The 25,816-nt window shown below is 41.3% G+C and overlaps 1 protein-coding gene and 1 long non-coding RNA gene across 4 annotated transcripts in view; both read right to left on the minus strand.

The window, feature by feature from the left end:
- Positions 1 to 13,860, minus strand: part of LOC121071063 — a 114,642-nt gene extending 100,782 nt beyond the window's left edge. For all 3 annotated transcript variants that reach the window (XR_005820359.1, XR_005820358.1, XR_005820357.1), the window contains exons 1-2: positions 13,778 to 13,860; positions 10,836 to 10,994 (exon numbers count right to left, since the gene is read on the minus strand). This is a non-coding gene — a long non-coding RNA (uncharacterized LOC121071063). The remainder of the gene's footprint in view (positions 1 to 10,835; positions 10,995 to 13,777) is intronic.
- An 8,986-nt stretch (positions 13,861 to 22,846) lies between these two features.
- Positions 22,847 to 25,816, minus strand: part of KIF26A (kinesin family member 26A) — a 100,264-nt gene continuing 97,294 nt past the window's right edge. The window contains 2 exon segments of the mRNA XM_040558424.1: positions 22,847 to 24,336; positions 24,855 to 25,005. Coding sequence (XP_040414358.1) covers positions 24,161 to 24,336; positions 24,855 to 25,005 — 327 coding nt within the window. The 3' untranslated portion in view covers positions 22,847 to 24,160.

Genomic DNA, 25,816 nt, shown 5'->3' on the forward strand with positions numbered 1-25,816 from the left:
CTTTCCGCCAGAGTAGCAGAAAAACACAAGGAACCAGTGTTTTTTTTTTTTTTCCACTCCTCAAACAGTTCAGCATGTAGGCACTTCTGTGTTGGGACAGTCACTGCCACCATGCTAAAGTGACAGAGTTACAAACTAGGATTGCTAGTTTACACCTGCAGCAGAGAGGCCCAAGATCAGCACAACATGCAACTGAACAGCAGTATGCAATTCCTGTACCTAAAGCTTTTTGGGGAGGGTTGTCTGATCCTACCTCCCTCCCAGCTTCCAGTCTGCCCTTCTCCATAGGGGGGTGAGCTCCCAGGCCCACACTCCCCTCTGCTGTAGCCTCTGCAAGGGCTGGAAGTCAGCCCCAGACCAACAAATCTCACAAGCACCAATTCCACGTAGTTTAAACTTTACAGCTGGTCTTCAGCACCCAAGCCACAGCTCAGACTGATTCATCTGGGACACTGCCTTGCCAGCTCCTGCACTTGGTTCTGGTTGAGGACTGCAGCAGCAGCAACAAGGTCATGGCTGTCACTGTTCAGCACGCATGTTTTCCATGCTCAAACAGCGTTTGCAGGAGTTAGCACAAAAATAATTCCTTGCTCCAGGATGCTGGCAAGGAAAATGATTCCCTCTACCAGCATGTTGGCAAGAAAGATTTTTACACAGCAGTGCATTCAGATGGGAATTTTTCCTTACATCAGGATGCTGGCCAGTCTAACACAGCCCACAAGCATCTTAAAAGGTGCCCTCTTCCCCCCCAGCAGCAACAGTAAAATCTTTCAATAATAGCTTCATTAGCCAAGTCAGACTTCAGTGAGGATTTTCAATACATGTATTTTCATCCCCCAGCACCTTCACACAGACAGACCTCTAGGTGCATGAACCATTATGCCATGAAGTTAAGAGACAGCTAAGAGCACAGGTTTTGTTTTGTGCAGATAGCAATTTCTGGCCAGCTTGAAAGGGAATGCATTTAACTACTTGCAATGCAGAAGGGAAGGCTTCTGCCCAGATTGCCAGTCACAGCAGCCAAAACAGTACAAGCAGATGAGTTATATTAGGGCAGTGCCCAAGTACCCCACAGGAGCAGAACACCACACCATGCTCCATTCCCACAGGCAGTGACAGCCTCTGCCATCATGGAGAGCCAGAAAGACAACGTGGGGAGGACATGTGGAGGCAGGTGGGGGGGCCCACAGCCTTCCCCCAGTCACATAGAAGGCCCACAGCCATCCCCTGGTCAGGTAGGAGGCCCACAGCCACAGCGAGGCTGGAACCCCAGCACACAAGCATGGGAGGAGCCACCTGGCACTCTACTTGGTCATGTGCTGCTGTAGGGAACAAAATGGTTGAAATCAGGCACAGCATTCAACCATCACCGGAAGACAGTGATCAGATAGAACAACTGAGAATTAGAGCTCAGGCTAAGTTTCTGGCACTTGATCACACAACGCTCAGTCAACTTGCCATGAAAGCTCGCTCAGCGTAGATGTGTTCAGGCTACAGCACTGACAGGTTGCATATTCAGATCAGCTCTCTTTTCCATATCACAACTTTAATTTTGAAGCAAGAACATACTCAGTTTTGCTATTAACATGCTACGAGCCACAAGATTCAGAAAAAAACTCCCCCTCACATTGCTCTTCAAATGAAAGAGGACTAACCGGGGCTGACTCTCACACTCCTCAGACACTGCCTAGTGCAACAGGCACAGCTTCAAGTTCATGGGGCATACTTTTTGCAGCATTAAGTGGAAATTACCTTATAATTTTTCCCCCATTTTAGACCCAGAAACAGAAGCTCCCTCATTCCCTTGAAGCCTGCCCACGGCTCCAAAATCTGAACATGCACATAACTGCACCTCCTAAGTGTGTCATGCGCTACTTCTCAGCAGGTTTTATTGGATTAGGGTCACTTACACCTGCATGGCTTTTAAACAGAAGCAGGCTTGGGACATGGGTATGGGGCCATACACATCTAACAATATTAGCTGGTGTCACTTGCATGTAGGAATCTGCACCAAGGGTTACTTTTGACTTCAGGCAGAACAGATCACGGTGAGTTTAGCAGCATTTCACAACAACCCTACACAAACAGTTCCTTCCTGCAAGGTGAATGCGGGCTCCCTGAACAGCAAGTAACTGGCTCCATGCAAAGTTAGTTCGCTACACACTTCACATTAGTGAAATTGCAGATTTGTTTTCATTATGAGAAATAAACTGATTAGCAGATGGCTATTCATTTCTCCCTCTCTGTCAACCCTATTATATATGTGGAACTATTACTTAAATTAACATTCAGAGCGCTCTCAAAAATCAAAATTCTTAATATATTAAGTGTATGTTTTTTTTTTTTACAAATGAAGTAAATTAATCTTTGAAAGTCCATATTTACATTTGACTGATTGCCTACAATACAATTAAAATACATTGACCTGCAAGCTTTAAACAGATGATTGAAAATTACCTTAAATATTAGACCCACATTAGCTAGGTTTTACACATTGAGTGGATGTTCTTCAGGCTGCACAAGCACCATTAGTTGTCTTTATTTTGGCTCAGTATCTTTCTCAATGTGATGAACTGTACTGATGCGTTAAAGCACAACTCAGGCAAGAAGGCGCCATTTTCAACCTACCACACCCTTTGGGGCCAACAAGCCTGACGCTTTTGCCTAGACTCATGTCACTGATATGCAGCACACCGTGGAATGTGTTTGAAGCATGCGGGAGAGACCTCAAGCAGGAGGCACACCAGTGTGCATGGGGAAGCCTGAGCCCACAGCTGGAAGAAGAGGTAAAGATTACCTGTCATCCCAATTATGTCTTTCCATGTTTTCATCTTCCTCTGTTTCTCTGCCTGCTCTATTTCAATTAGAAGCATTTATCTGGGGCTGCCTCTCACTGGGCGCTCACAGTAGCCCAAAAGGACACCTCACCTAAGAGGTGCTTCCCAAGCACAGCACCATATGAAAGGAAGCAAGTCTGGAGGGGACTTACTGGGCTATAAAAACACAGGATACTTTGTTTGCTCTAAGCTGTTGCTGAGGAATCACTGCAAAAGGACAGTATCATTACAGTGGTGCACTCCTCTACCTGTTCAGCAGATGCTACTTTAGTAACAATGTGATCTAGCCTTACCATCTGGTTATACAAAGAAACACCACAGCATTTCAGCCAGCTGCTATCAGGCTTTCATATAGCTAGGGATCAAGAAGGCATAAGTTATCATCCATCCAAGGAACTGCCACCAGCAAATACAAATCCAGCGGGAAGTACTATTGCCTGCTGCGCTAGTCACCATAGTTCCCTTCTCTCTTGTCCAAATGAGAGAGTCAGAGCAGCAGTACACCAGGCTCCAACACCAACCAAAATATGAAGTTACTATACTGCAACTGGATCAGACAGGAGACCCAAGGGGCAAAGCACATAGTAAATGAGCACGCTTGCCCCTCATTAGGAATATACCTCTGGTCCATAAAGCACTTAAACATATGCATAAGTCCCCTTGCAGTCAGTAAACCTTACAATGATTTAAGTGTTTTCCTGAGCAACAACTTAAAGAGTAAATAAAGTATTCTCCTGTATTTTTATAGTTGATTTCAGAAGAAAGACCCTTGATTGAAATTACACTGTTTGCATTGTAACTACTTGGCTCACAGCTTGAATTTCCTGTGATAGAGTTTCCCCAAAGAACACCTGGAAATGATGAAATAGGGATTTGCCTTAATGGCCATTTCCAGGCTTAAGTAAAGGCACCAATTACCTGTTTCCTCATTGTAGAGGATGATAAAATGGTTATCTCAAGTCAGATATTAAATCCCATTCTGTAGAGCAGAATAAAATCTAGAGCTGTTATCTTCGCCAAAGATCTGGAAAATCTGGAAAGGAGCTGGACGTGAAGTCCTCGGGGGCTCTGAGGGAACAGAGGAACATAGAACCCCCTACTTCCCTTCTCATTCCCAGTACCTGTGATCTTACTCTCCAGTTCCCTGGGTCATGATACAATTTGTGTTTCAGCTGATAATTCCATTAGTCAGACCCTTTTTCAAAACTAGGTTTACCTGCTATCCGCAAGATGCGTTCAGTTCTTACCTCAACTTAAGCTCCAGAGCTCCCTAAGAAGTACAGAAGTAGGAAAGGCACAGCACCTTAACCCAACTACCATCGTTTAGGGGACTGTACAAAGCAGACAGGGCTGAGTGAGCTTCGGCCCAGTCTGTCATGCACAGCACTCACACTTCCTAAGGAGCGCGTGCTCAGAGCCAGGGTCAACTGGCTACAGATACAGCAGTGCTTGGTGATGGGACCTGGCTCACGGTCCACACTGCAAGGCTTGGTCCTTGTGCAATAAAGAAACTCCAAGGTTACCTCCTCACCAGGGATTCTTACAGCCTTTTTCAAATTACATGGCCTCAAAGCTTTAAAAGCTTCCTAGTTATTTTACCCCAGAGAAAGAGTTAAAGATTTTTTTTTTAAAAATCAGTCTATTGGCTTTAACTGTGTGAAACAAATTCAGCCGAACACAGCCACTTGGTGGAATCCCTAGACTTCTGTAAATGAGCCCCTACAGCAGATAATCTCTTCTTAATCAGTTTGATGCACTGATAAATCAGCTCCTATTTCCTAGCATAGGGAGAAAAGCAGCAACTGAGTCAATGCTCATTTGAAACAGAACATGCTGATAGGAGCTATTTGAACATGTAAATGCCAGAAAGCCTCTAATTTACAAGCACAGGCAATTCATTTCTATTTCAACTCCATGTTTGTCTAATCCTAGGATATTTTGAGGGATTTTGTTAGCCCATGTGCATATCGTTCCCCTTGCCTGCACTACAAAATCTGCTCAAGTATACAAAAACTTGTTGGACTGAGTAATAGCAATAATCCATCTAATCAGTCAATTCAGCTGCTGGTTGCTTATGGGTATCTTTTATACATTAATTTCAAGATTGAATAAGCAACATCAGAGTAGCTATTTAACAAAAGCATATTCATAAAGCTACCAGCACTGAGCCTAATTTTCAGAGGCTTGTGATCTAGGAGCATGTTTTTAGAGTAAGTTTACCAGCTTTAACCTTTCCATCTGTCACCCAGAAAAAAACACCAAAGTCAAGTCAGGGAATTTTACTTAATTTATTACTAAATAACACTTCTGATCACTGATTTGTGCATTGAGAAAAAAAGACACAGTTACACAAACACATAAATGAAGCATTTACTCTATCTACTCCCCAGTCACAGCTTGTCTTGTTATCAGTGAGTCTTACTCAGTGGGTCACAATTACCCCTGAGGCGATGGCAGCACATGATGTTGAGGTGGCACATGCAATATTTTCTTGAAATATTTCTTGTCTAAAGATGTTTGAGCAGGGATACCATGTGCTCTGATGTTATGTACAGCAATGGGCGGGCTGCACCCTGTTTCCAGCTGCCTCCGTTGGCAGACAGATGTGGTGAGCAGCACCGAGCAGTTCATGGCCTACTCACAGGTCACCACTGCAGCTCCATCTGCTTCAACCTGGTGACTTGTGCCTCTTGCCATGTCACACCAGAGAAATAGTGCAGCTTAATAGTTCATGGCCTGAAGGATGGATGTGGAAGAATCACGGGTCAAATTTCCCCAAACTGTATGGACATTCCCACACAGAACAAGCACACCCTAGTTTGGGTGCCTGGAGGTGGTATGGCACAACACACTACTACACAGCACAACTCCAGACCTCTCTGCCCAAACATGGGCCAAAGGCAGCTTTGATCCATGGCACTGTAGACAGATCTAGTCACTTGGGCCACATTTCAGAGGTGGCTGGAGATTATACCTCTGTAACACCCCCAAGTGTGCTTCATGAACAGCTGTGGCTCAACTACAGCAACCAGATCATCACAGACAGCATATGTCTGCACAGGTGTTGCCACAGCCATAGGTACTAGAGAAGATCAGGTAAGCCTCCAAGACAACAGCACAGCAGTTGGACCGCAGGAGAAGGTACAGTAATTTGCTAAACTCAACACTAAAGGTACTGGAAGTGAAGTGTCAAGAAGAGTGGAGATCCCTCTGCCTTTCCAGTAGTACTATATAGGAGGAACATCAACAATAAATCAGAAGGGGGTTCTGTGAAGGCATGGGTGAACATAAAAGCGACTAAGAAGCGCTTGAGTGTGAAATCTCATAAGTACAGCTCTTCCCGAGAAGTTTTGCATGGGTTTTCACTTTAAAGGCTGAGACACTGAATGCATATAGAAAAATGCCAAGGATGAAAAATGGAAACATGGCAGAAAAGCTGCAGTGACCATAAATCTCTACCTCTGCATAGTAGTAGTTTTTCTTAAGAGTGTCTGGGCCACCCTTGGCAAAATGCCATTCAAGAATCATGTTTTTGTAACCAAGCTCTTCGGACTGGCGATGTTTTCCACAATACTGTCACAGTAAGCAAATCAGGAAATGCATGGATCAACAGAAGAGTCACTGGTAAGGCTTGATCTTTTCTGATAAGGAAATTCAGGTGTGAAGCATGTTTTTTGTTGTTGCTGAACATTTCAAATGAAAAGCAGGTATGCATGGAGAATTCACTAGTTCAGGTCTAATATCACATGCAGAACCCAAACTTCCAAATGAAATTTTCAACTTCAAATTATGTTTTACTTTCACCCCTTCTTCTAATTAGAAAAGATACTAAAAATAGTTTGATTCACAAGAACACCTTTAGTCACGTGTAAATAAGCAGTTTCTTTTAACAAAAGGCATGCTACATCCCTTTTCACCTGTTTAAAGGAAATTCACCTTATTTGTCAATACAGCTTTTGAATTGTTGGTTTACAAAACAAAGTCCTCTGGACAATGAACTCCTCTGCCTGGCTACAGACTTCCTACGTACAACAATTAGACACTTGTAACAGTGAAGTCTTTGATCATTGAAAATACCACTGTTGCATCACATTATTTGGCATACCTCGCATCCAGGTTTCTCAAGGAGGCTTACTAATCACCATAACCCTCATAATATTCCAGTAAGATGTATCTATTGTACCATGTAATGCAGAAGTAAACAGACTGAGAAGCTAAGTATCTTGCCCTCAGATCCTTTAAATAGCCTGTGGCATATTAAAATGCTCTTTATATTAATGAAAAGGAAGTCTGCTTTATAGTTAAGTCACCAGATAGGTACTTGGGAGATCTGAATTCACTCCTTTCCCATACACCTTGTCTTGTGGCTGGCATGCTTTCAAATAGCTCCAGGTTCATCCCTTGTACAAGTGGGAGAAACTAGTGACAGGAGCAAGATCTAGGACACTCTAGATAATGACAGAAAGTATCAAAACACCCCAGCCACACAAAACACAAACAACCTCATGCAGTAGTGTTGTTTATATTTGAAAGAAGGGGAAAAACTCCCATCTAAATTGTTAACTGCTTATTTAATCTTAGATAACAAAAGGTAAAGGACAGTTTAACCCAAGGAGGCTACACATTACTACCCCCAATAAGAGGGACTTTAAACAAGACAGCTTATTCCACCATCCCTTTCAAAGCATAAAATGCTTTCTTGGAGCCCCAGTAACATGGACAAATTAATGCTAATGCACTGTAACTTCACATCATAGCTTACTGCTCATGCCTATCAGCACTGCATAGGCTGCCCTGTGTCCCTTTGTGACTGCACAGCTTCTGTTTCAAGGAAGCTGAGGCCTCCGGACACAATACAGCAGAAGACATCGGGGAGGAAAAGAAATCAACAAGCAAGGTGAATTTCTAACAAGAAATAATGGGGTGACACTGGCTTTGACTTTATAATTTTCAGTTATGTGCTTCAATAGACTTACTGAAAGATTTGCTTAATAAGAGAGCACCTCCCATATATATGGTCTTCTAATATAGCATGTTGATTTCAGCCTTTGATGTGTTCCCAGGGCCACTGCTGTACAATTCGTATCACACATTAGCTGCAACCTTTTCAGTCAGTCAGCTGTCAAATGCTTACTACACATTGAAACCTCTTTCCTCCTCTACAAGAGAGCAAAATTTAAGATTAACAGAGAAGACCCCAGGTCAGGCTTAGAAAAAAGGTACAGAGAAGATTTGGCTTCTCAAGCTTTCCTCTATAGCCTATGTGTGTTCTTCGACAGCTCTCCCAGTATCAGAGAGTCTGTTCATCTCAGGGGAATTACATTTGATAGCATATTTAGTTCACAGTACCAGCACAGTTACATTAAACAGAGGCTGCTAATAAAACATTACATCTCTCTCCCCCCAGCACTCCATTTGCCATGATGTAAAAGGCAGACACCCCATAGAGAAATTAATCAGAAAGAAGGAGAATGAATCTAAGGAGTGAAAATTAAAGACCCCATGACATCAACATCCATCTACTACATTCAGATGAAACGGTGTCCCAAAAACTCAAGGATGTATTAAAGAGCCTTCTGAGAGATGGAAGTGGTTATAGAATTCAACATATTAACATCATCAATATAAATTATAGTTTTAAATGAAAGATTTCTCTTCGCTCATCACTGAAGCTCCAGAGAATGTAATCTTTTAAGAGGAAAGCACACCTACTCTGCCCTGCAAAATGATGAAAAAGACTTAAAGCAAGATCTGGTAGAGTCAGTGTCAGTCTAACATCAGTAAAGCCGTGCTGCTTTGCCTCCACTGAGGATACATCCTAAGAATCTACATTTCTTCCACAAAGGGAAGTGTGGAAGAGGTGCTCATGTTCAAATAAAGAGACATAATTGGGTGTCCCCAAATCCCAATACTTCCCTTGTTGATCTAAGTGCTCTCAGATCTTTTCACAGCACCAGAAGTGTGCTCAAAGACATTTCCATTTAGCCCAAATTCCCTCCTCAACCTCATTTTCTACGGGGAAACACCAACCTGTCATACCTAAGACTTTCTTGGGAACATCTGAGCAGAAAATCATGACAGTATTCCTTCCCTGTTAAGATGAAGCTTCTTGTTGATAGGAGAACTCCAAAGAGCCAGATATCTCAGAGCAACGAGACTAACCTAACTGGAGCACTGCAGTCGCAGTAGTCTGATAGGCAACACTCTTGGAAATAAGAGGCTGAGGAAAAGTTCAATTTTCCATGAATAGTATGTAAAGGTAGAACGTGTCATTGACTCAGCACAGCTAGGAAGAGTCAAGTTCCAGGTCTTTTACCTGGATCAGGAATATCAAATTTGTAAGTAGCATTTCACACACTCCTCCACTGACTTCCGTTTTCAGGAGCCTTGTTTTCCTTTCACCCACCCAACATCTCCCCACCACCCCCAAAATAATCCAACAGCACTTTGGTGTCAGAGTTAAAAAGACACAGAAACTGCGGGACCGAAGACCTTTAAAGCACAGGAAAACAATTTTCCACCCATTTTTGGTCACAGTATTTTATTTGGCTAATAGAGCAGCAGCAGTAGAATGACCTTCAGTGAGCTGAAATCATATCCAACTTCAGCTGAAAATAAAATGCTCCCCAAATCAGGAAAGTAAGAGCTAAAGACAAAAATATCAGCTCTTCCAGCTGTAAGATCTCCTTATCAGAAGCTTCCCTATGATTAACAACTAGAACAGTTGCAGGGTACTATTTTCCATTTATTACCTACGTACAAGAGTGGTTCCCAAAGCTTTTAGGCCAACAAACCTGAAATCCTCAAAGCTTCAAGAGGCCTATTCCACAAATTCTGCATCATCCCTTCTATTGAAGGCACTCGAAAGCAAGACGTTACTTATATCGCTTAATATAATTTCTCAGACACACAATAGCCCATAAACCTCTAGACTAACAGTTCTGCAGCTACTCATCTTGGGTTTCCGCCATAGTTAACCCTTCACAATATTAACTACCACAACTGAGAATACCTGGTGTTAACAGCATCACAAGTACCAAATCTGAGTACAGATGTAGCAAAACAAGGACCAACAAGCAAGAAGTGAATAAGGGCTGACTGTTTAGTAGGGAGAAGACTGGGGCACAGAAAGGGAGAATAAAGAAACAGAACAAGCTATAAGGTATGTCAGTTGTGCAACAAACACCACCTGAGAATGCTTCTGATCTGCCTCATGCTCAGTCACCCAGCCTGGAGCAAGGCTCTAAAGCAGCACGCTGAACCAGCTTCTGCAGTCAGGGAGACTGGCATTGCTTTCACTTACCAGTGAGGAAGACCCAAGACAGACAGATTAAAGCATATATATATATATATATAAAATTTATATATAAAGCATATATTTTATATAAGTTACACGCACACATATATAACTGTCAGCGTCCATTCCAGTCCCAATGACTAATACCCCCCAATTACAGTTGAATTTCTTCTAGTTGCTAGCATAAAATAAAAATCTTTGGGGGGGGCGGGGAGGAACAGGAGCAGGAAGAGCCTTAAGTGTCACCCCTACACAGTACAGGATGCAGAATAAACACATTAATCAATATTCAGAATGAAGAAGTTCAGTTGCATCACTTCGGATGCTTGCAGGTGAATAAGGATGACTCAAATGTGCAGTGCTAGGACCCTATTTTAAATTTAAGCTCAACTCTTCTAGACACACATAGCAGACAAGTCACTTTGTAGACTGCAAAAATCAGCAGAACAAGTATAAAGCTACTTCTACTCTCAAACACCAAAGATTATTCTGATCAGGCAGCTCTGGGTCTGAGATCAGAACTATGCCCTGAGTGATTACTAAGCCAGTGTTAACAGAAGATGAGGCCTACGTTACAGGCTCTTACTAGACAGTCGCATACTTTGTGCATCACAAAAGTTAGATAGGAAATAGCTATTCTAGCCAGAGATGACTTCCAAAACACAATTTATTCATAGCGTAAAAGAAAAAAAGCTTCTTACCTCATACTCTGGCAGAACAAGTTAGAGGAATGTGACAGTGCAGCCTCCTCCATAAGAAGTGTGATATCGCAGGGCTCTGTGAGGGTGGAGAGGGTCCCCCCGCTTGTTTCAAATCCCTGCCTGTATCCACACCCCAGTACAAATCAGCCATGGCAGAGACTGCAAACAAACAAGACAGAGCTCCCATTAGCTGTTACCAGCACAAGCCCACTACTTGTCAGGAACGTCTGTGGTACAGTCTGGCCTAGTTACAAAAGACACGCACCAAGTGCTGCCACTAAAGCACCAGAGGAACAAAGAGCAGCAGTCAGTTATTTCACTACAAAATACAAACCTGCCTTCCTGACTTTGTCACGCAAGAAAGGTTGATCTGTTTCCTTCATCTCCAACAACTGAGCAATAGACCCAGCTCTGTTTTTTAGAGAAGCCCCTCAGAGCCTCTCAGATAAGGAGCCCTCTGCCAGGATTTACCAAGAAGTCCAGCACCTGACCAAGCAGCCTCCCATTATTTCAGCTCTGGTAGCAGTGCTACAGTCACTTCATTTATCAAATTTCACTAGGCCACTACTTGTTTACAGATCAGACATTTGATAGTAACAATTCCTCTCCTAGTATTACACCAACACCATCAACAGAACAACAACAAACCACATCAGAGCATCATGGCTATGTCTGATTCTGCCCCAGTACGTAGTTATGGGTGCTGAAATTATCTTGGGCTTTGGCTCTCAATGTCTCCCTGTGGTAACACTTTTGATACCAAGATACCTCAATCCACCACTGCAGTGATAGCAAAGCCCTATCCTGGTTAGGTGATATGCAAGAACATGCACAAAGGGAGCAGTAAAGTAATATCACTTAATAAAGTCATTTATGCTGCACCTTCTTCTGGGAGTTAAGAAACATCCAAATATATCCTATAAAGCTTCTGGTGCTGTTTTTGTTAGAAATAAGGGGGGAAGGGGCAAGAACATTTGTAACTAATGTTCCTGACAGATGAAGTCAAGATAGCTATCTATGCTTAAGTGCTCTTTGGAGGATATTTTATTTACCTGGTAAAACAGTTAGGTGGACTAGATCTTCATACTGATCAGCACTGTACATGCAAACACTCTGCAAAATATTAACTAAGTGAAATAAAATGAGTTGGAATTTGCCACATGTTTCTGACTGTCTGATGCCAGAGTTTTGCAAGTTAGCATTCACTGGCTTACTTTGGCCATTTCCCTTAGTTATTTTCCACTATAGCCTTACAAAACAATAAGCATTATTTCATTAATATGCTTGATTCTATAACTTCTTCCCTCCTTAGGATACCAGAATAAAAATAGGAGGAGGAGGGCTATACCTTATACCTTTTAAGAAACAGGTCTAGCCCCATAGGGGCTGGAGGAATAGAAACGTAAAGTTTTTTTGCCTTTGGCACATGAAACAATTCCCTAATACAGCAGGCAAACCATAATTAAGATAACAGCTTGCATAGGGGAAGTTATTCATATACCTACATTAGATGGAGTTCAAGGGTAACTTCACACTGAAGGGTTAATAAACTGCCCAGGGTTGAGGCCCAAGTGAAATATCAGGGTTTCTAAAGTTGTGAGGAAGACTTGTTCTAGCTTTCAACACCAGCAAATAAAACACCTTATTTTAACAAGTTCAACAAGCAAAACAAAGCAATTTTGTTGCTATCACAGTTTTCTGCCTGAATGTGCATCTGTGCATACAATAAAGTGAATCATTTTGTCCATATCAGTTTTCTCCAGGAATATGACAAAAACAATTCTAAGAATATTAGTGAATTCCTACCCGAGACAAGTTTAGCAGTATTCAAGTTTTCTAGTTTTACACTGACAGGATGAGTATCCTTTTCTCAGAAGCACATATTTGTCCTGTAAATAATATTTCCACATTTGTTTCAAGATATTTGGACAGGTCCAGGCAGCATTAGACTGGTAGCTCTGGGATGTAGACTCTTTTCCAATATCTAGAGTGAAGAATAAGGAGCCAAGTCCGGTATCTACTAGTTTCACTCACTTGCGTGCCTTGGCTTTCCCCCTGTTTACCCTCAGTAGCATTCTTCTAATATTAATAGCTTGCTTTAATGTTTGCAAAATATACTTCTTGCTAGAAACAGTGCACCTAAACACAAATACCAATAATTTCTCTTCACAGCAGGATGCTCAGCTCTGAAACCAAAGTATTTTGGTGCGCTATACAAACATGGGAAAATGCTTTTTGCACTGCTATGAGAACAAGAGAACTCTGGTAGGAAATGCACGCATCAGCACTTTCTCCTCCCTATAGCACAATGCAGCCTTTGATGTAACAACAAATAAGAACAGGTGTATTTTGTAAACAAGTTTCTACATCAACTTTCAAGATTACCATGTGAAGTGATTAAAAGACTCATCAACTTCCTTACTGTAAGGAGTAACGTAAATAAACTTTTTTTTTTCCCCAGAGAAATTAGGTTGATCAATTAGGCCTATTGCAGAAAAACTTGAATTAGTCTGATTAGTCTCAGTTACTTAAATTCAGAAGCAGATGCCTTGCTTTGCAAGACTGGTGATTAAAGGCTGCATTCACCAAAAAAAAAAAAAAATTGGATTATGCACACTTAAGACAATACCCACCATTTTCAGCCCTCCCCCCACGGCAGATGGATGGTACAATTAGTGACTTAAAAAAATTCTCACTAGAACTCCTCCAAAGCTGAGACGGGGCTGCCCTCACTTCTAGAGACAAAGGTGCGTGCGAGCCAAGACTATTTCAAATGCTCTCCTCATCTGATCACACAGGTGAAGAAAAACATTCAATCCATTTATACAAGGGTGTGAGTCTAAATACAGCACTTGTATGTTCCCCAAATAGCCACCCATATGGCTACTAGGAGAGGCAAAACAACAAAGCAGGCAAGGAAGCAAATAAAACTCACATCTCACCCTCATAATGCTCCAGCCAACACAAGCAAGTGAGAAATCAGACACAGAGGCACAAAATGGCTCACTATCCACCCCAGAAAGCACTAGCCTGCCAACACTACTCTTTATCAAGTCCTTAACAGGTGTAAAATTAGCACTCGTTATTAAAGACAATGGAGTTACATGTATTGCCAGCAGCTGAAGAAATGTGCTGGAATTGTTTTCACCTCCAGTTAATTCACTACTATTCAATAATGTGCATGAAGCCTGTAAATTAGGGAATTGCTTTCTGAAGCATGGAAGTAAGTCAAGCCAGTGTGTGAGTGCCCTTTCTAAACAGGTGCTTTCCTCAATGAGGGCCTAAGGACCAAATCCTGCTTTCATCAATACCGATTTAAGTTCAGGCAAACCAAATTTACTTGAGCATACTCTCTCTTGATCTGCTCCAGCGTAAACTGTGGTCAGAATCTGTAAGAAATTTTCGCAAGCAAATTCCACAACAGGGTAATTTTCAGCTTGTCTAACCCCACTGAACACAGATCGAGCGGCTGCACCAATATCCTCTCTCCTCAACTGCTTACAATTCATTCCCGGAAGCAGAGAAAGGAGTTATTTACTGAGGAAGGCAAAACCCCATTTCAGATGTGTCTCATTAAAGGAGATGACCTCAGGTTTAGGACGAGAAGTCCCTGAATCACTCAGGAGGGCGTAGCTTCCTTGTGTCTTTTTCTGTTTTAATACCCTGCTCGGCTTTGAAAGCAAATTATATAGATTCATGATGCACATAGGAACTCCTCTGACTGCTGAGCCATTTTTATTCAATAGCAATGTCTCCCCCTTATCCCCAGTAACTTGGAGGAGCTTTGGCCAACATCAAACAAATCTGACAAAGGGCAGAAATCTCAGTGATAATTACATTCCCACAGGGTTTCACGAAAACTGGCTGCAAGATAGAGGAGGAAATTAACTCCTCCATGAAGGGGAGGGTGGACACAAGCCAGGCATCACGCAGTCCCCGTGGCAGCCATCGGCCGAGCAGCCAGCACGCAAATTGCCCTGCATGAGCCGCAGCACAAGCTGCCTTTTGTCTGCTGGGGTTGTCACGGGGAGCGTGTCAGGAGCTTGACTTCAGTGGGAACAGATGAAGGGGAAGTGCTCCTAAGTCCATAAAAAACAACACGCTTTGTTTCTGCTGTCAGATACAATGCTCAGCCTGAAGGCCAAACCGTGGGGCAACGCTCTCTTTTATTAATATATTCTATTACTGGTGTGTGTGGGAATGGTCTGAGGGAGCACAGCAAACTCAGAGATAGTCACTAACAGCCGCAGGTTCTCTCCTGTTAGAGTTGTTCTGCAATTTTCCTATCGTCATTTTATGATGCAGTCAGAACATGTCTGAAACACCCAATATAAAAAGCAAACTGTTGCTGTATTTCTAGTGAAAGGCCTCTGGACAAGTTCAAGTTTGGACAGCATTAAAAAAAAGCCTGTTTGCTAACGCATGAAAACATGTTACTGCTGTCCTTGGTTCATTGCATATCTTAGAAAAGGCAAAAATCTACTTAAAGCAAATAAAAAGAGTAATTTGTCTTTATGCAGAGCAAACCTCGACCTCTGGGTGGGCGTCTAGGTGCAATGAGTCCAAAGCTGAGTCCTTCCACATGGCTACTGCTCCTCTCTCTGCATGCAGAAGAGCTGCAACAAAGACTACAGCTTTTTCACTCCTTGTTCCACACACACAGTGGAATCTGTTTTTTTCTTCCTGGGTCTCACATCCCTCTGGGCAGCAGGAGTGATTGCAGTCTGATGTGTGTTAATGCTAAAAAAAACACTCATCTTGACACTAAGCGGTTTAAAACTTAAGGTGCAAGTACAGTGACTGCAGTGCAAGAAGGACAAAAAAGCAAGGGGTCCCAGGTGTCTCACAGTGCCCTGCCATGCTGGCACTGAAATCTGTGACATTGCTAAACCTGGGCCATGTCAGATTGGGAACCAGAAGGAGAACTTGAATCATTGGTCACCACAAATGCCTCTGCCAACCTGTGGGGTTGCTCAGCGATGCACAGACCCTCTCCCCAGCCTACACCCACGCACTCCAGAAACAAAAATCGGCAACAGGTCTCAGATGAGTACATGCCAATGCTTTGTAAGCTGGCAAAACACTTCAGTAATTCACTCTGGTACAACGATAACACAACAAAGGGGAGTCTTATGCAACACATTTGTAAATACACGGCCACGCTGGCTTTGCTGAAGCATTGCCATATTGTGAACTTAAATACAAATAACAGGACTACTGTCTGCGCAGCTTGTTACTGTGGGAGATTACAGCTAAATTTCCCCTTGCAAAGTGTGGGGAGCTCAGTGTAAATAGCAACACAGTGGGAGCTACTTGAAATGCATGCAACAACTTGCGTGGGTCCTAGAGTGCCGACAGCAGCCCGGCATGTTCTCAGTTACCGTCGGCTGGAAAATCATTAACTAGCTGTGTCTGTACAAGGGGCAGAGAGAAGCTTTTGCCAGAGAAAGGAAAGCAGGGCGCTAGCATTTCCAATGGCTCCCAGTTAGTTTGCATATGGTGCTGTCAGGCTGCTGTGCTCATTTCCAACCTGATTATTAACACTGCTAAGGGGGAAGGGCCTTGGAGGGCAAGTACTGCACAGCTGCATGCCTGGTGCATACAGAGTGCAAATTTCTGGCTAATTTCCCAACATATACAGACCTATCTATTATATTAACTGATCTTATAGCATCACTGACTCAAACGTCTCAACCATACCATGAGAAGTGCAGGTGACGGGGTACATTTTATGAAGCTTTCAGACCTGCATTTACAATTTACACACCAGAAAAGGGCTCTTCAGTCTCCATGCTGAACTAGTCAGTGTGCCATCAGTACATCTGGTAGTCTCTCCTGGCAGAGTTAATCGGAACAACTTCCCTAGTTTCTGATTTGAAGAAGTTCAGTAAGATACATTGCTGAAGTTTAATGCTTCCATGCTGTTTCAGAATTTGGTTTGTGTTGGACTGGCTATCAAGGACAACACCATCAAGCAACTTCAACATCCAGACTGGAGAAGGGAATTTTTCAAGGCCACAAGATTTTTGAAGGGAGCGCCAGGGCATCCCAAGAAAATAGCAGACTTCATTATGCTGATCCACTGTGTTGTGTTTTATTCCAAAGAGTGGAATAATAAAATGACATAATAAGCTCTGAACTTGTAAAACAAGAAAAGGAGTTGGTTTCCACGTTCAACACTTCACTCAGCAGCTTGCTGGATGTTTTATAGAGAAATCCCATGCAAATGAATATCTCTCTTGCTGGAGCTCTTCAGAGTATATGGTATGCGGTGCATATGCATTATTTTAGTAGTAGCCTAAAAAAAATCTTAAAAAAAAAAAAAAAAAAAAAAAAAAACTAACAGTATAAAGTTCTATCTTCTTAACTCAGATTCAGTAATGTGTATGGCTTACTGTCTATATCCAGCAGCGCAATCAAAGTATGACACAAAACTGAGCAGTTCTCAAATGTAATTCAAATACAAGCATAGCTCAGTAGACTTCAAGCAGAAGAAATCGTGACCTATAATATTATGAAGATGACGAATAAATGTGTCTGTTGTGTCTGTCAGCAGTGACAATCCATTTCTAAACATAACCTCACAGGTCCCCACATAGTCAAGTGTTCGGGCCCTAGAGGTGAACTTCATTCCCAGTCTTCCTGCTAGGCAGCTTTCCTTTACCAGCACATGTTCAGAACTCACAGCTTTTGCAAAGAAATGCACAGTCCAGGCTCTGGCATTTTCTTTCTTTATGGATGTATTTTATATATTATTACATTTTCCTCCTATTTCTCTCCCAAGAAGATGAAGATAAAAAGCTGGAGGGAAAAATTTGCTTTCTCTCATTTCCTGTCATAAAAGTAAATAATATTTCTTCACTGTGGAAACTGAGCAGTTTGAAAGTGGCATCCTATTGCAGCCTGTCTGCAGCATTTCAGCTGCCACGTCTGAATGTTTTGCTCAGTACCCAGCAAAGGACAAAGTGAGAGACTTCTTTTTAAGAACTGCTACATACTCAGTTTGCAGTGGAACACAGCAGTCCACTTTGTCCTTCCCTCTCGTGCTCTGTCTATTTAAGCTAAAAAATGGTGTGTGTACGGCACTTAGCCCCACGAGACTGAAGCCTTTAGGTACAAATGTAGCTCATTTAAATGGTAATGTACAACAAAATGAGTGGCACCCTTCAAAACCAGGGGCGTTTGTAGGTATATCTGTGCCAGGTGCTGACAAATGGCGTCATTGTTACAGACTGCGGGAAAAGGTCTAGGTGAGCCAATATTTAAAAGTCAGTTTTTCCAGTCAAAGGCCAAACTCTAGAATGTCTGCGTGTTTCTCTGCGCCTCTGCCCTGGAGCACTGCGTGTGCCTCCCAGAGAGCAGCGCATTAGAACTCTGTAGTTATTTCCCATACAAGGTCAGATCAATTAAAATGTGCTTTAAATACAGTCACGTGAGCTGTGTCAAGTGTTCTGCAGCCCTGATTAGGTCCCTGGCACTCTGAAGGGCAGCATCTAAAGCAATCTGGTGACCTCAGGCAGGAGAGCGAGATAACAAGGGGGCAGGAACTTACTTTTTCACCACCCTGGGACCGAAGGCTTTGCTCCTTCTATCCGTGTAATGCACTGACTGTGATGCTGGGAATTAACTAATAACCTGGTTCTTCCCCTGCTGAAGTCGACAGCAAAGCTCCATTTAGTCTCAGTGAAAGACAGGCTTGTGTTTTCAGAAGTCAGGACAAGCTTGTTCAGCCATCCCAGGGAGACCAGGCAGCACAGTGTGAGCTGCTGCATTCCTTTGCCAGACCTGATAGGAAGCTCTCATGGAAATGTTTACATTAAAGGGGAAAAAAATGAAGCAAAATCTTTGCAGGATTGGGCTGTACTGACTCACGTCAGGACATAGGCTGTCCATCCGAAAGACAAATCAACCAAACAAAAGCTGTCTCAGGGAGACCTCCTGGCCACCAAGCTCGTAATAGCATCCTAGTCTTTAGAGCATATATTAGTGTAAATGTACTGCAAGTGAATTATGCTACTGAATCAGTGCTGATGCAATGGGGAAAAGCAGAAATTTGGCATGAGCATCTCTTTTCTGTCCATCCTCTGGTCAGATGTAGCCAAGGGATTGTTGTCTTTTCCTCCCATTCAGGAACCATAGGAATATGCCCAGGAATAACCTATCTCAATGCAATATCTGAATGCAATAGTGAGAAGCAAAATACATAGAAATGGCAAAACCAGGTCACTGAGGAAGTGTTCATAACCCAGAGTCCCAGTGTGGGTTGCTCTGAAAGATTCCCCTCCATACCCCTTCAGTCCCCCAGCTTAAGGGAAGGGTCTTAGGAGGGGAAATAATGGGCTCTTAAGTAAGCTGCTGTAAGGTTACTGTGGTGCTAAACACAACCTATCATCAGGCAGTTCCCCTGCAGGTCTGATAATAAATCTCTCTGAACATCTACACTGTCAAGAGTTATGTCTTATTCTCTGTATTTTACAAACAGATTTCTGCAAGTCAAATTCTGCATGAAGCCATGAGATGCTACGTACAGGAGCAGCCTGGGAGGCAGTTTCTGCTTTCTAATTTGCACTCATGATATTGCTGCACATCAACAGAACTATTCTTTCCTTTCTCCCAAATACCACTGATAAGTAAAATACTTTAGCAAGACCTTCATCTGTGAAAGTCAGCATAGCTCCCCTGAACCACTGCTAAAGCAATTTACACCATCTGAAGCCCTGAAGCAAAAAATCCAAGTCAGTGGGATATAAGCCAAAATTTGAGTGTTTAGCTGGATACAAACCAGAATTACTTGTTTGCTTAAGCAGGTGCCTAAGTGCTCTAGTGAATTGGGGCCCAAAAACACCACCATTTCTTATTTGTGTCCACTTCTGCCAGCCTGGACATCTGATACAGAGGTCATCTTAGAGCCAACATTTTTGCGTTAAACTCTGCTTATAGCCTCAATATAGAACAGCTGCCTGTGGAGTTATGTTCCACGCATAACTTTAAAAATAAAATGCAAGAGACTGGAAAACATGGGTTTATAACTAGAAACAAAATACTTGGGTACCTTGAAATAGAAATAAATGAAACGCTTTCTGCATGCTGAGAAAAGAACAAATAATCTCATATTTCAATTGCATTCCCTATTAGTACCAATGTTTCAATACTGCAGTTAGGGTGTTCTAGCTGGAACTCCTTAGACCAGAAGCACTGTTTGGAAAAGAGGTTTTGTACATACATGAAATTAATTTTTGCCTACACACCATCTGATTTCTCTGTAGGAAACTTGTGTTTGTAATAACTGCATCTACAAAGACTTGTAGTAATATCCCTGTAGATATACACTGCTTAGAACGGTTAGCAACAGCACAGCTTACAGGAGTGACTAATGACTTATCATCTAACTTGCAAATTCTGACAAGCAAGTTGAAATCCCACCTCCCAGAAGTGGTTTTATTTATTGGCCTATGACCATTGGATGGGAAAATGGAAAAGTAAGCTTGGAGGCTGCCTCCAGAACCCAAGGTTCTCCTTGCTTTCCTGAGTCCCTGAAAACCAGATAAGAGTCTGGCTTTCTCACTTGATTTTTGGCTCAGTCCATACTGTATCTCTTCCTACAAGGTGCCTAACCACATGTCCGAGGCGCTGCGCTCCTCTCCTCTCCTCTCCTCTCCCTGCCTCTCACACACAGGCAAGGTCACCTTTGGCCTCCTGGATAGAGGAATCTAATGAGAGATGGCGTTTGAGAAAAGGGGAATCCTTGTCCCACTTCCTGAACTTTAATATTCAGGTTTTATTTAGAGACACCATTATACTGATTTAAAAATACAGCATCTACATTTTGTGGAGGGGGACCCAATCTTGTCACCAGGAAATAAACATAGTGTGAGCTGCTTGGTAAATTGGGCCATCAAGGGACCGAGAAAGGGTTCCCCCGGAAGGAGGAGGTGAGGGATTTCATGGAAAGATCTGCAACCAAGGGAGAAAGAATTCTAGTGTGAATTAGCCCTGCCAAGAGCAACTCACTGAGTTCTCCAGCACCACTGTGTTTCTAAGGTTTTATTTGGTAATGTAACAAATTCAAAAAGATCATTCCTTCAAGCATGCAATTTAATGGCTCTCTTAAATCATTAAATCTCAATAGAAAATTAATGAAATAAAGCATCCAGTTTCATTTTGCAATTATAATTTGCAACCTTATATAATTAAGCCTTTTGCAAAATAGGCTTGAATTATAAACTGAGCATATGTTTGTATGAATCTTAACTGGGCAGAACTGCAAAGGTAACCAAAAAGAAAGGAATATTACAGGATCTGAGGACTTGAGATATGGAAGATTTACTATCCACAATTACCAATAAAGAACATAATTTGCATAGGGAAAAGTCCACTATTTCATCCATCACTGCTTCACCTTATTTTGCATCTCAGACTTGTTTTGTGTCACCAAGCCAGAGGCTAAATACATTTAATATGCATGCTATTGCCATGTTGACATGGAACTAAGCAGCCCTGAAATGTCTCTCTTGCTATTTTGTGGAAAACATAACCATAGCTGGAAATTAAGGAAAAGTATCAAAGACTGCGGGACTGATCAGCAAACACTACATAGATGAATATTTAAACAAATAAGGTTTATGTAATTTGGAATGGATAATTTGTGGCTTGATTTTTATTTCAGACAATTATAATATTGCTAGAGTTGGGGAGAAACAACCAAGACTTGTGAGCTGGCAAACAAAAGAAACAAAAACTCTCATGTCCATTTATTAGAGGTGTACAGGCTACCCTGAAAAGATGCGAGTCCAGCCTGCTGTGCCCAGGGCTCAGAGGATACCACTGGTCAACACACCTTGTAGTAGGCAGCACCATGAAGATGGCTGCCTTCAGAGGATGGTACAGTGGCACCAGCACAAAACTTACACCCCACTACAGAGCTCCCATGAAAATATTCTCCTTCAGCCCTCTAGTTTTTTCTTTTGTTAAGAAATCCTCATCCCTCAGCACACTGCTGCCTTTATTTTGATTGTATTTATCTGATCTTTGCACTGAAAAACCCACAATGTATTAAATCACTGCTTGGTTTTAATTCAATCTTTGGAAGAACCGCAACTTTCTGCACACACACAGAAAGTAAACACAAGAATTTACAACTTAATAAATGTATCTGGTATTCAAGGATATCAGTACAGGGACCCTCCAGAAATTCTAGATGCCACATTCCCCTGCATACAACTCACTGTAGTACCAAATTTCAACAAGTAAACATGGTGCATCCTTTTCCAGGGATAAACCACATAAGAGCAGGGCATCCCTTGTAATCTATGCAAAGTCATAAAGGTATTTGAGCATCAGACTCTTGCTCTCACTCTCCTCCATCCTCCAGCTGTAGAATGAAAAAAAGCATCTACCCCCCTCACAGACATCTTAGGAAGGTAAGAGAATGCAGTGCTTGGATGCTGTGCTGTTAAGGCTACGAAAGAAGAGAAAGAGGGAGGGGAAAACTTCATGCATTACAGACCCCATTTGACCAAATGTCTGGAAAATACTTGAGATGGTGTCATTAGAAGCACTAGCTTTATATTCAATCTGCCTGTAGTTACTACAGCTGGCATCAGTGGGAAATGAGCACCACGCACAACTACTGCCTAACCAGAGAGCAAATGCAGCAGAAATAAATGCTGTGATGGACCAAGAGGGCCCAGGGCTTGATTCCAGTTCCTAAAGTTTGTGTGTGTTTGTAGACCCATTTTTAATTGCTTTGTCTCATCAGGGAAAACAAGCATCTGAGCTGATGGTCTTTGTTCTGTAAGCTATGAAGTGCTAAGAGAATGTAAGTATTATCATTGCTATTTATTTTACCCTTTGGTGTTTTGCCTTTCTCCTGATTGGTTTGTGATGACTAATGTCAAAACTCTCTTCCGTTATCTCTCTTGGGCAAAGAGATAATATGACATTTAGCACTGTGCACCACAGGCCATCCTCTCTCTTCCTAACATTAAGATCACTCACATAGCAAGAAGAAATCGTAACAATAGATGTATCTTTTATTCACAGATAAAAACTGAAGCAAGCTGTTATAATACATATTTGTACAAAGGACTTGAAAAAACCATAAAAAGGAAGATGATCAGAAAATATGATTCATTATGAAATGTGGTATTACATACACTATTAAACCTTTTCAAAAGTATTTGTTTGGCAACAATTTATCAATAGTTCCCACACTTAAGTGGCCTCCTTCAAAAAAGCACAAATCTCATGCAGCATGTATAAACTTGATCCTGAGGGTTTGCCTTCCTTAGAAAAACTGTAAAAAGATATACTATTTGTCTTAAAAGTTCAAAATGCAAATGCTATATTTATAGTCAAAACTATATAAAAATATGGACCTAACTTAACATTTACAAAAACTTTGTTTCCTTTTTTTTTTGTTTGTTTTATGGTTTTGGTAATAAACATAATTCTCAATTCCTGCAGTCAAAGAGGAAAAAAGAAAACCAAAACAAACCACAGTGCCCTTTGTAGACATCCTCACCTTAAGTTAACGACTCCAAAAAGACCAGGTCTGTGATAAGTGAGGTTAGTAACCAAGAAAGTAGGTAAGCAGTTAATATATATCTATATATGTATATATAAAATGGAAAACAAACATTTATTTTGATCTGAAAAAGTAATAATACAAAACCTGAAGGTAAAACAATCATCTCAAAATGCCATAATACACCTTTTCAATAGATAAATGTTCATAAAAATATCTTGAACCCTAACCAAGAAAACAATTATAATACAATTTTAATTCTGCTACATAAAACAGCTTTTCTATGAAACAAGAAGGCAAGTTCAGGTATGAAAACATAATTTACTTATTGCTTTTGCTACAATGCTGTTTTTTGTGGTTTTTTGTTTTTTTTTTTTTTTTTACATATAGTCATAAATACACTATACAGTATAAAATATTTCGTAGGAATACATTTTGTGGTCTGCTTAGGTTTGCTGGCTTTAATTCTAGCACCAAATACAAAAATGAAAATCAAATGATCTTTAAAGGCACTTCCATTGTATGTTTGTTTTTTAATGTCTTGGTTTGTAAATTTCTTCGCTTCCATCTGGCAGAAGCAGTACTTGTTCCTACTTTTATCTTTGTACAGTTCAGGTCACGTTGAGGCACCAAATGATTTATGAACATTCCCATCCCCTCATCTGTTTCTTTCTCCTACAACATTCATTGTTGCTTTTTAGTCTTCACCTTTCCTCCTTCACTTTCCAGCGACTTCATCTCTTTACTTCATGTCGGACGATCCAGCTTCACTTCCTTCAGTCCCTTAAAAAACCTCTCTTCAAACTTCCACTTCCCTTACTCCATCTTGTACATCTGTTATTCCAATATCAAAACACGTCACTATCATGATGTGTGACTTGCAAAGATTAACACACTGCTCCAGTTCCTCTGTCACTTGTTCCAGTGCCTCGAGGTATTCCTGTGACTCCTTATCAAGATCAGGATCCACTTCAACTGTCAGACAAAAAATAAATAAAATATGTAAGATAAACATCTCACAGCAAAACAGTATTCTATCACAAGGGAGAAAATCATGTAGAGGACTATCTTACGTCTCTACAACTAAGAAATTTTTTCACTGTGTTCAGCAGATGCAAACCTCTACCTGGAGGCTCCATTTAAGCACAGCACTCAATCTGTGAGCAAATCTCATGCCTCAGTTTCCCAATCGTAATATGGATTTGGAAATATCTTTTCCTTCTTTGGAAAGAAGGATAACGAAAGATTATATAAATATTAACAAGAATCACAGTGAGTTTCCACTGTATTTTTTTTAGTTCTTCCATTTCTGATACTATCCAGCACTGAAAAAAAAAATATCTGTATCACAGAAATGCTAATGGGGTCACACAGTACTTTAGAGTTCATTTCAGCAGAGTATCTTAGCAACTGCTTATCTTTGTCAGTGGGACTGCTCACATGCTGAAAAATTGTTACATGCTGATCATACTACTATTTTGCATAAGACTTACAGTCTTCTTTCCACTTATTTGGATCCATCATCAACCTGCACTTTGTCTCCTCCAACTCTTCCTTCAAAAACTCATGCTTTGCCTTTACTTCTCTGATTCGCTGCTGGCGCCTCTCTAGTATCTTCAGCTTGGTATGGAAATACATCAGACCCTTTTAAAACACAGAAAAAACATTTCATGAATTTGCCTGTTATGAGCTGACCTCCGACAGCTGGACACAAATTGCCCCCAGCTCAGTACTTATGAGTTAGGAGGCAAGGGTTTTTGTTGTTGTTGAAGTTGGTTTTCAGTGGTGGTGGTATTTGTTTTTTAATTTGGAGTGTAAATTAATGGCCTCCAATCTAGAGGAACAGCATACTACATCACTCGAGCATTTGTTGCACTTCTCTGAATTAGTAAACATCTCCAATATATTTTGAGATTACTAATGTTTGTAGAGGAATTTTTTTCCAGTAGTGCAAATGATAAAGCCTAATAATAATGTAAGGGTCATATTTAATCCTAGGACATATGAATTCTTATTTTCTTAAAAGTATTCCTACCTTCTCAACATCCTGGAAAGGCTATTATGAAAGAAATGGGAAAAAGGCATCAGAAGAATATAGAAATTCTTGTCTCCAAAATAGAATTAGCTGGTGTTTCCTAATTACAAACAAACCATACTCAGTGTATCCCTGACTTAACAGAATCCCGTCATTTACATAAAGAGTTAATGACCCTACAGTTGAGAAAGGCTGTAAGGTTTCATCAACTAGGGTAAGATTATAAAGTCTTCTCATAATATATTAATCGGTAACTTCCATTTACACCATCAGTCATGTTAAACACAATTAATTTTAGACAGTAATCATTTTGATTTTCTGTGTTAAGGGTACCCCAACATATGAATTGTAAAATTAATAATTATAGTTTTTTAATTGCAATCATTTTCCTGAACACCATTCCAGCATTCAAGCAAGGAT

The sequence above is a fragment of the Cygnus olor genome, chromosome 5 (assembly GCF_009769625.2).
Source record: "Cygnus olor isolate bCygOlo1 chromosome 5, bCygOlo1.pri.v2, whole genome shotgun sequence".
Classification (NCBI taxonomy): domain Eukaryota; kingdom Metazoa; phylum Chordata; class Aves; order Anseriformes; family Anatidae; genus Cygnus; species Cygnus olor.